Below are 12,164 nucleotides of genomic sequence, written 5' to 3'. Positions count from 1 at the left end.
ATACAAAAGATTGATCACGTCATACAGTGTGTGCTTATATGAATTCTTTGTCGATTAGTAATGCCTCCTCTGCTTTTCAAAATAATGAACGATGGAAAATCTAAAACGATAATTATAACGATCACCAACCGAGTTTACACTTTTCCATACTGTAAAAGCTATGTTTCATTCCAGCAAACAAATGATCTACGTTATAGATATTTCTATGATAGCATTGGAGCACATTTGTTAAAATCTATAACCCTAATTACAGAAAAACTCATGGGTAATTAGAACTGGCCTTTAGGTGTTTGTAGAAACAGCTACTTAGAAAGCTAGTTGTTACTCTAACATTGTTGTTACTCAACATTTCCTTCAATTAATTGTCATTTCAATGATATGGCAATACCGTATTACAGAACAAGTCTTCATAGCAGATGTGTTCATTGAAAAAAATGTACATGATCCATTTTGTTGATAACCATAAACAACACAATCCATTTTGGAGGATTCATAACAAATCCTAATCACTACCAAGTATCAACAGATATGCAACATAGTCTTACATAAAACTGCATACAATCTCCAGTAAATAGACAAAACATACACACAAATGCACACACACACACACACACACACACACACACACACACACACACACACACACACACACACATACACACACACACACACACACACACACACACACACAAACACACACTCACACACACACACACACACACACACACACACACACACACACACACACACACACACACACACACACACACACACCAGTCCCTCTTTAATCCTTTCTCTCAAAACACAAGCAGACAGATATAATAAAAGATATTGAAACGCAAAACAGTTTTGAGATGGCCAAAATAACTTCAAGCATACATATTCCATCTTCTCACCACTTTGTGACGAGACGTCCCAATGGAACCTTATACTTCAAATAAACCCATGACTGAGGACACAGGCTCCCCAGAGAATCAGCTCAGTGTAATCTACGACTACTGGGTAAATGACACAGACAGCATAGAATAAAAAGAGAAATATCCACACATTTGTTGTGTACTGTATAGCAGGTATATACATCTACCTGCTGCCAATGCCTTCCAATACTTTTAAGACAATAATTCCCCATCCTGCTTTTACATTGTCATAAGAATATGTCATAATGAATGTAATAATGAATATTAATTGATCTTTGCCCATGTAAAATAAATACTGCGAAAAACTATTCATGTTTGTTTTTCAATTCTCTGTGTAGACCTGAAAATACGCACTGTTATGTTCACTTTCAGTGTGACACTACATAGAGCCTTCCTGAAATCTAGGCCATAGATTTGAATTGAACATTTTTGTATTTTTGTATAATGGTAAGCATCTTACCATTTTGCCATTTACCAAAATCACAGGAAGAGAAATCATTGTATAATTTCTGTGACACAATTTTAGATTATTTTCCAACATACAATGACTGAAATAACCGTTGAATGCAGAAATACAGAGCCATGATGCTTTGTTGAAATGGGGAGTTTAAACTCAGCAACAAGTACATACCGACTGCTATAAAAAACACGATCCATATTTCATCCATCATACTTTCATACTGTATAGCATACCATATTTATCCAGTTAAACAATTGCATTATTTAATGTAAATAACTGTTCAGTAACTCGCAATGGAAATTACGTTTACCATGCCTGTGCATCCAGTACTAAAGTACATTAGATCATACTGCACAGTTCCACAATCTATAAATGTAAGTGTGTTTGCTATAATCAAGCATATTTTTTCAGGTTAAACTTAATAAATGTGTTCTCTGTGCGTGTGTGTGTGTGTGTGTGTGTGTGAGTGTGTGTGTGTGTGTGTGTGTGTGTGTGTGTGTGTGTGTGTGTGAGTGTGTGTGTGTGTGTGTGTGTGTGTGTGTGTGTGTGTGAGTGTGTGTGTGTGTGTGTGTGTGTGTGTGTGTGTGTGTGTGTGTGTGTGTGTCATAACACTATCCAAAGTGTATTTGGTCACAAATATTTAATACATGTGACAATAAAATGTAAGATACTGATACAGATACTTCTGATTGCATATGTGACTAAATGGAGACAGAACTATCAAAATCCAGTTTGCAAAACAGTCACTCTACAGCTTCATTATATTTAACAAAAATAATTCAGGATCCAGTCTTCATTGTCCTTAACTACTATATCATTTAGGATCCAATCTTAACTGTGCAACAATATTACAGTACATTTAACACATCATGCTAATGCACAATCATAATTATCTTGAAATAAGTAGACCTTGCCAAGAGCGGACTGTCTATCCATTTTGCTCATACTCATTTTAACAACAGGAAAACTTTAACAGAATATCGCTTTGCTGCTATTCTACTTTGCAAAACATAATTTCGTTATCTAGCATACAAACATGAACACATTTCTCAACAATGTGACAGAATAGGATAAATACCATCACACACACACCGGCATCAATTACGTCTGGGATTGGCAATTGACATCGCTTCAGAAGTAGTCACTAACCTAATTTAACTTCTCCAACAAGCTTTGGGAGATAACAACAGCATAGCGAGGGTGAAAAACTTACGTTTAATTTGCCTTGGGTTGCTCTGCTTCCTTCGGGACATGCCTGCTCTGAGCTGGTCAGTGGATCCAGGTGTAGCTCTGGCAGATCGATAGGTTTTGGTTCATCCAAGCACCGGTAGGGTTTGTGATGAAATTCAGAAAGAAAGGGTGACGAATTTTGGACACTCTTTCAGAGTCTGTCGCTCCGTCTCTTTCCTTTCTCTTCCTCTGCTCTTGCTGGCTCTCTCTCTCCCTCTCTCTCTCACTCACTCTTTCTCAATGGTGTTCTCCGAGATGAGGCTGCACTGAGCTGCGATCCGCACGGACTGACTGAGGAGGTGAAGGCGTTTCGCGCTTTTGTTTGAAGATAAGGTTTGTGCCTCCCCGGGTACCGTAGCCACAGCTTCTGAACTTGACTTAGCATGTTCTACCCAAGTATTGACCTTTTAATGAGAACTTTATTAGTCGCCATTTACTGTTTCTGTGCTTAGTTTAATCATATGCAGTATGTCTTACCAAATATGGACCAGCAATCCTTGTTCTTGTCTTGAACATTCAGCCACATCCCACAATGCCACAGCTATTTGAGATCAAATCTCTAAAATGTCAGGACTGCATTTGTCTTGAATAAGAATCATTTACAATGGCTGACAAACAAGACAGCAATCAACATGAGGATTTCTATGTCAATTTGTTTAACTTTAATTGATCACTAGAGTAAATAGCTAAAAGTTATAAATCACAGTGTCATAAACAGCTGTGTGTGTGTGTGTGTGTGTGTGTGTGTGTGTGTGTGTGTGTGTGTGTGTATGTGTGTGTGCACGCTCGCAAGTGAAGGCATGTGTGTGGTCTGAATGAATTGTCAAAACAAGGAAATAACTTGATGCTATTTTTATGCTCATCAAAAACTTATTAGTAAACAGTGGATAAACGAGTAAGATGAGTCAACATGCTTTAGCTTGGGCACTGGAGTCAGTGTTCAAGTTTCATCTGAAACCTGGACACATTCCCTAATAACCATGAACTGTATTTACTTAGCCAATAGAAATACAGCACCAGTGGCAACACAGGAAGTACAAAAAACTTGGCAGTTCAACTGGCTAGTTGAAGAAGCCTGTCTAGTTCCTGCAACTATTTATGAAATGATTCTTAAAATCTGAGAAATTATGATACAACAGATATTGGACTACTTAGTCTTAGACAACAGACCCTAAGTTAACTTCTCTTCCTTTCAACCTACCTTTCAGTAAAGTCAAAATCGGACGTTATATGAAAGTAAATACACCAGCAAATGTTGAGGTTTGATAATGAGACCATGTTGCAGCTACTGCATAGAGTAAAAAAAACAAAAAAAACATACCAAATTGCGTTGTCATTAAAATCCCTTTTATTGTAATTTCTCAGATTTTAAGAATAATTTCATAAATAGTTGCAGGAACTAGAAACTGGTTGTTCAATTAGCCATTTGAACTGCCAAATAAGAGAAGCAAGTCACCTGTGAAATTATCTTGTAACCCAATTCCAGGTATTTGTAATGGAGTCTGAAACTGCGGCATAATTCAAGGGGTTAACTGGTCAATGATGCTGTACCTTGAGGAAACGTACAGTATGTACACTTTCAAACAGATATGAATCGACAAAGATTTCTCAGATTTGCTACACTTAGTAGTGTACAAAAAAAGGAAACATACAATAGGCCTATAGTTTCTCTGCCGTGGCAACTGTAGGATGTACTGTGCAAATAATGTGGCTATACCTGTACAGTCATTTTGATTAATTTTGTAAATTCATTGTGCAAGCATGTTTATTTTCCTTTTTGAAAAAGAACAAGTTCATCTTCACTGAATATAATCATCTGAACACCCACAGACAAAATTACTCTTCACTAAAGGAGGAGAAAATAAAAAAATTAGGTCTATTTATAAAGCATTACAATAACATCCAACAAGATAGTTTTTGTACTGCCCATATTGTGAACCAAGCACCAAAATCAATAATGATTTGTGGTACGACCAGCAACATAGTGAGAGAGGAGAGTCAAATTGCCAGCTGACGATTAATTTAACACCACTCCTAAATCCCCTGAGACTGAAGCGTGGTTTCTGCTGTTTTTGAGCCCTAGTGGCTTGTTTGAAGCTGGGTTTGACTGACAGGTACAAATCTGTGAGAGGAAGAGAAAGCTTTCTCACTGGCTGGACCAGATGGTTGTGATAATTAACATGATACTGTTTCCATCGCAGGGGAAATCAATGACACAAGGTTCATCATATGAATAGGTTAAGGTATACAGTATATGGAGATACAGAGCAGTGCTCTCATAATCAGGTTACAGGGAAAGGTTGATTCGATGTGATGTTAAATCATTTGATTAGAACTGCCAAGTCACATTTGGGTGACCTCCTTCACAATCAGGGCAAAGGGGGTGGGGTTTCTGGTGGTTTGCTTGTGCTCATTTCAAACTATGATTTAACTGTGTTTTTATGTCTCATCAATATTCCTGAAGAGACTTCTGAATGCTTGTCAGCATGTCCACTATTACCTCAACAATGTAATGCATATGCTTTCCCTGAATTGATACTTGGGACACTTGTAAGTGACACTGTATCTCCGTGGTAACCCTGTAATTACTGTTATAACAACATTGCTCCGAAGCGGGAAACTGTGGACATTTTTAAACCTTACCTTTTTAGCATTGCTAATAATAATAATAATAATAATAATATAATATAATATATGCTATTTAGCTAAGCACTTATTATTTCAGTCTTTTAGTGTTTCAGTTCCTTTAGCATATCATTTTTACTACACTTGAGCCACTTTTATCCTTCACTTTTATCCTGCATTAGTCTCTCTCTCTGTTGCATTTGTTTGTTTTTGTTTATGTTTCCTGTAAAGCGCATAGTATTGCATCCACATAGGAAATGTGCTATATAAATAAAGTTTGATTTGAATTGATTTGACGAGACTAAGTCATTAGTCATTATTGCTACAGTTATTACACAAGTGGAACCACCTTTTCTTAGGTTGCACAGTAAGGACCAATACTCATTATGTGTTGTTGTGGATAGTAAGATAGTTATGGTGTCTTTTTGATTTTGTCTATAATGATGGCAAGGGGTGACAATTGTTGAGGTACATAAGATATGGGCCACATAATAAAATCCATTTAAATACTCTTAACTGGCACAATGAGAAGTATAACAACATAGATGGTGTCTTGTATGACACAACTTTGAGGTTTATCTCTTAAAAATGTCACTGTGTCCATTGGATACACAGGAAACAGCATCTTTTGGATAGTAACTGTACACCTGAAGAGCAGCATCAGCAGTTCAGCTTGGACATTGGTGTTTTGTAGCTGCTGTGTTGTCATCCTCTGGCTGTTAGGGATCGGCCAGTGTGTGTGTGTGTGTGTGTGTGTGTGTGTGTGTGTGTGTGTGTGTGTGTGTGTGTGGGAGGGGGGGGGGGTATTGAGGGTGTATTGGAGACAGCTGGGAGCATGGTTTCAAGGCCAACTATGCCTGTCCTTCTGGATTCAGGGGGACCCAATTAGGTGAGTTTTTCTTTTTTCGTGAAAATGATAGGTATCACATACAGTATATTTAAGTTGGTGTTTTTGCAGTTCTCCCAATGCCCACTATAGAATCCCGCACTGTGTCCTTGAATGCCCTGGTCGTGGCATCCTAATGTTGCCCCATCATGTGTTGAAATTTCACATCTAAATATGTTCCCATCTCCTCAGCTCTGTTTAAAGTCACCAACAAACCTAAGCAATTGTTGTTCTTTTCAAGTACCCAATTAGGTTATGTCAATTTCTATATGAGGCCGTTTTTATAGGAAGGTGCTGCTGGTAGCGGTTGTGGCTGAGTGCTCCCCTCAGCCAGCAGTTCCAGCAGCAGTGAGCAAACAGATGTCTGAGAGTGTGCCCACTCCACTGGCCCCACTGCCAAAAGCACCCCCGGCCCTGGAGGACTCACAGCCAGCTCTGTCCAGAGATGCACCGCTCTCTGCTCTGCCATCCAGATTCGCCTGTTTACTGGGGGAGATATATTCACGCAGTCGTACAATTGTAGTTTGCTTTGAAACAAAACCTAACAAAAATGCTGGGAATAATACAAACAAAATCTAAATGCCACCCAACCCCAGAGCATTTTAACATTAGACCAGATTCAGTTTAAGGAAGTCATGAAAGTGCGAAGAGGAGGGGTGAAAAATGAACAAACTATGCTCCTCCCAATGGGAGTGTGTAAATCTGTGAATAAAGGATTTCTGTGAAAGAGAGCAACATGAGACAGTGCTGTCCCTTAGTATATTCTTATTGTTAATCTGGATGTCCTTTTATATGGTCAGAAGTCGGAGATTGTGACACCACTAGGGATCTATGCTAGCCTTTACTATCCTTTAAAGACTCCAATGTTTAAATGTAAAGAGAATCATCAAAGTGTCTTGGAAACACAAAGTGTGTTTGCTTTACAATAGTGCTAGATTTTTCTAAAGAGAGAGAAAGCTGATGCATGTTTGATGGGGAATTGCCGCGTGCAAAAAAACAAAAACAAAATGATATGATCTCCTAACACAACCTTCTTCTATAATTCAACACAGATGACCTGAGTGTCCCTCTCACTGTTGTAAGAATGTGTTTTTTTCTGCATATTAATCACTTTTATAGGGTAGGCCTATTTTATTTGTTGTTTATTGTAATGTCATGTTATTGTCTTGAAATTATTTTAAAGGCTTTTTTGGGCAGCGTTAAAGGTTAATGTTACACATTTTGAAGTTTGGTCCCCATTTTACAGTATTCAGTAATCATACAGTATACACAACATTGGTAGGTTTCTTTCAGCGGTTTGTCCTTGTGTGAATCATATGATCAGCATCATAAAGAAATGCCATATGGAGGCAAAATGTATACTGCAATGTCCTAGCTCTGGATTTTGACAGACTAATTTAACTAACTTACAGTTTAATTACAGCTGCATCCAATATAGGCAACATCTGAACTGAAACTGCCAAGAAAATCTTCCTTATATTGAGTTGATTAATCTATAATTCTTACAATACAAAGGCCCCATACTAGACCTTGTTAATTATATATTTTTGATAAGTACTCCTAGAGTGACAGATTACTGTATGATATCTAGTCTCTTACTATGGCTGCAAATTAGTTCCCCCCCATATTTTTCTCTTTCCACAGTCTACAGAAATAAACCATTCATTCATTACTACTAATGTAATAATCATATTAAGTATACTAGGTATATAACTCATAAGACAGAGGATTACACATTACATATTCTCTTTACCTTTTCCATACTGCTTAAATCTTTTTTATTACTCTTTTTAATCTGTTTGGTATCGCTGTGATTTAACACTCATCATCATAAGATTCTAGGTACTTTATATTTGATTTGTGTGATTAACATTGTTTTTGCAACCTGTGAATTGGCAAAAAAAACAGTATTATATCACTGTCTGTTGATTTATTTTATGTGTGTCTGCTAGTTTATTACATATGCAGAGGCACCAGTGCACAGCAAAATGGAAAAATGCATCAATATATTCACAGAAAGGCAGAGCGTAGACAGCTCAGAAAATAAATCTACATCTGCCAGGCTCCATGCAAATAGCAGAGCCATCCTTAATGGTGAAACCATCGATGAAAACAGATAAAAATATTAAATATTCAGACATTCCTTTCACCCAGTATCAAAAGCGTCCAGATGTGGGAAGCTGAAGTTGTTATCATGCAGCCAAACCGACAGGCATTGAAAGAAATTCCTCTGAATTTTCAACCATATAAAAGTATTTTATGGGATGCAAATGAATGGTAATTTTTGACTATGGAGAAAAAAACATGCCAATAAACCCTATCATTTTGGACTAAAACTCCACAAACAGGAGACACTTTCAATTTGCTTTGCCTGTCTCCCCGCGTTAGATGCTTGCGATTGCCGCGAAATTAATCCATTTAACAATCTGTGGCTTAAATTTAAGGATTTCCAGTTTTTTTAGAATATCAATAAGTTCCAATTGAAGAGAGGATTCTTTTGCAATTCAGGCATGTGCAGGCGATAACGGCAGAGTTGGCATGAAGAGAGGCAAAGATGGATTAATTATGCAGAGAACATGGAAATTCTGCTTATCATCGCTTAGCAAAGGAGCCCAGCTCACATAATCAGAAAACGAGGATGAAAAAAAATAACAATGCAATGGCACCTTCCAGCCCATCATCTTACAAGTTAGATTTTTCCTGTAATTAAAAAGTAACATACAATTATATTCATATCTCATATGCAGACTATGAGTGGGTGTATATTAAATAATTGCATTGGGATATAAGGGTTGGGTAAAAAAAGAAAAAAAGTAAAAAATCTTGTTTCACTGGGGTATAGCTCCCCTGGGTTGGATTGAACTACTTAGAAACCCAAAACTTAAATTATCTTTTAAAAAGCAAACAAAGACAAGGCTAAGGAGAGAATACAGAAACTATATTTACTTGTAGTTTAAACGGTTTTTGAAATAGGCTCTTGTGCATATGCATATTGCAAATTAGAGTAATAATGTCCATAGGCAGTCTTAGTAAATCCCCTCTGAGAATGTATGATACTGGCAGATATACTCTATTTTGTTTTCCATTTAATTTATTTTCTCTGATTGAACTGACTGACTAAAGGATATTGTGATTGATTGTACAGTGGTTGTTCTGTGGTCAGTTTCTTACAGAGGCTTTGAAACTACACTTTTACACATTGCTTTTTTAGGGGGGTTAGGAGTGAGTGCGGCAGCGTACACATGCAATAATAATCACCAAGTCACCTAAAAGCAACTTCAATCCAAATCATCAAGCAACACAATCATTTTAAAGGTTGAGTACTGTACTGTACTGTACTGGATGTGCATTCTTGGTTATGAAAACATAATAGACTAAGTGGTCCCACTGAAAAAGGGCTGCAGATGGTCACATTTTAGTATATCAGCAACAATGCCAGGGATTTTGTCACTAAATAGCTGGTACATTGAGGGGATTGAGGGGATTTGGCTATACAAGTTAGAATAGGCTACCCCATTCTCTCCCATCGTCATTGGTCAATAATGTCAGCAGTTGATGACAGTGGCCAAGTAAACAAATCCAAACCATTGGATTACAGTCTCTCCTGGCCCAGTGACTATTTTGAAGGTAAGGAACCATCTGACCAATGATGCAATTTCGGTGAACTATCCCTTTAAAGGGCAATCTGGGATTCAAACAATAACAAAATGGTCTCCCCACCACTTTTTTGGTAAATAGCCGAGGGATGGGGCCGGAGAAATGTTACCACTCTCAACGTTTTAACCATATTTTGAAGCTACGGCATTTGTTTACAATTAGATGGTGGTTGATATAATGTCAAAGTGACGCCATAACAATTCAAAACAAATGATTAACCACGTATACTGTAACAGTGTTATGAAAAGTAAAAGTAAGATATTTTGGAGATTCTGCATTCTGCACATACTAGGCTACATTGTTGCATTTGTAATGCCGACACAGTGCATCATAACACTGGAAATCATTTTGTCATGGCTGCTGTATGATTCATAACAGTCTACTGTATTTCAATGCACAAATGCTATAAATATCTCACAGGTGCTTCACAGGAGGTGGTAGAGTACAACTATTTATTTTATTTGCTTCATAGTCTTTGGTACATAACTCATAAGTATATGGAAACTGACAAAAGCTTTTTGGGTTATGTTATGGTCATCCCTATGTCCATACTCATAACGCTGCTTACAATTTCACTCAGATTGAACAACAATGATCAATTAAGAAATCTGAGTAAAACTGCAAGCAGTTTATATCTTATGAAGATGTAATAAAGTATTCATGACCCCATTAAGACCTATGTAGAGGTACTGTAGCATATATAGCAGCCTCTGGGGAATAGAACAATGATTATATATCATTGTATTTAACCTCCTTCCTGACCTTGATACTTTCAATTGACCCAAAAAGTAAATCCTTCGATTTGTCCTGAAACATCTCAGATCTGCCTTTTCTCTTCTGAAAGCCTTTCCAGTTTCTCTTGGAGATTCCAGCAGCTTTTCAGACGGCACACCTGTTGCTTGCGCCTTGATTTCGTTTTTTGATCAGTAGGCCCCTTTGACAAAGAAGAAAAAGAAGAGGACGAAGAAGAGGAGAGAGGGAGAAGAAAAGATCCTTATCGAATGCTCTCCACTGGACAATGAATTTTCTCCACCATTTAAATGTATCTGCAGAATGCTTGAGTGATTCATTACAGCAGATTCTGAAGTGTGACAATGGGCCACAGAAATGAGTGATGGTATCTTTTTCCTGATTTCATTTCCCTGATCCTCCTTATCCCCTTGGCCTGTGTACCTCTATTAATTAGAAAGCAGGGATTTCCACTCATCAACTGATGGGTTTCATGCTCTGCTCTGTCACAAATCTCCTGCCCGCACTATCTCTCCTACGAACCCACGGCGCCTCGGAATGTATTTTGGTAGAGCTTCCATCTTAGCTCCAATATGGGGTGGCTTTGGCGATTCATAAATATTTATAAACCGATTAAGAAAGAATAATAAAGTTATAAGACAGTGGTTGGTTACCCTTGAACAGTGTGATGGATCAGTTCCTGAGGAGGGAAAGTGTGTTCAAATGCGTCAGCTACCTCTTTGCTGCATTTTTACTGGTTATTACAATATATGGCCTTCTGTATCTTACTATGGATGAGATGAGAGAAAGTAACATTTCATAATGTTAAGTTACAAATATTAAAACATTCAGCAGAGCACCCCACTTGGCCGCTCTTATATATTATTTTACATTGTGGACACACAGTATAAGTTATAAACACACATTGAAAGAGCTGGATAGCTTGTAAGCATAACATAGCTTACCTATGATAAAAACATAGTTGACCAACAGTTAATCATAGCTAACTTATTGTAGCTAGCAACCCATTCGAAGCGAAGGCATCATTTGTGTATAGTGTAAATAAAAAGAAGGTTTGCTTAGTTCTCAAAGCACTTCTTGGTAAGCTTTTTTGGGAGTTCTCCAAACACAACGTTTTAAAAGTGTCATCATTTATTAATGATAACCAGCACAGCTAAAATGACCAATTTCCTTGTAGTCTTTATGACTGCAAGGGTGCTCGAGGGCGAAGACCTGCAATTAGCAGTCATATGTGGGTAGCCATTATAGACAACATCAAGCCTTGTTAGTGCGATGACTGCAGAAGAGTGTGGACTGAACTGCAAGCCTAATTATGCCATCCTGCTTTCCTAAATATGAAGACATTAAAGTTGATTAGTCTTTTTAATTAAGATATGCTTTTTGATATCACTTACAGTACGTTGTTGCTTATGGCTTTTATGTAGGATTATCTTTTTTTTCATGTGTGTTGAAATGCCTCGCCAAATTTGTATACATTTATACCAACAACATCAATTGCATGACACCTACTGTGCAGTAGCATGATCCATCCATACACGCTAATGCAGTACATCTGGAAACAACAAATCAAGCTTTTGAGGAGTTGGAGAAGGAAGAAATTATCTTCCGGGAGGGTCTTCTAGACATACACTCTCCTGAC

General features: G+C 37.6%; 1 protein-coding gene across 1 annotated transcript in view; it reads right to left on the bottom strand.

Annotated features, from left to right (window-relative positions):
- Nucleotides 1-2,645, bottom strand: part of zfpm2a (zinc finger protein, FOG family member 2a) — a 108,219-nt gene extending 105,574 nt beyond the window's left edge. The window contains exon 1 of the mRNA XM_083678661.1: nucleotides 2,591-2,645. Within this exon, the coding sequence (XP_083534787.1) occupies nucleotides 2,591-2,630 (40 nt within the window). The 5' untranslated portion in view covers nucleotides 2,631-2,645. The remainder of the gene's footprint in view (nucleotides 1-2,590) is intronic.
- Between the last annotated feature and the right edge of the window lie 9,519 nt (nucleotides 2,646-12,164).

This window comes from Argentina silus, assembly GCF_951799395.1.
Source record: "Argentina silus genome assembly, chromosome: 10".
NCBI classification, from domain to species: Eukaryota; Metazoa; Chordata; class Actinopteri; order Argentiniformes; family Argentinidae; genus Argentina; species Argentina silus.
This window is presented reverse-complemented; position numbering and strand designations above follow the sequence as displayed.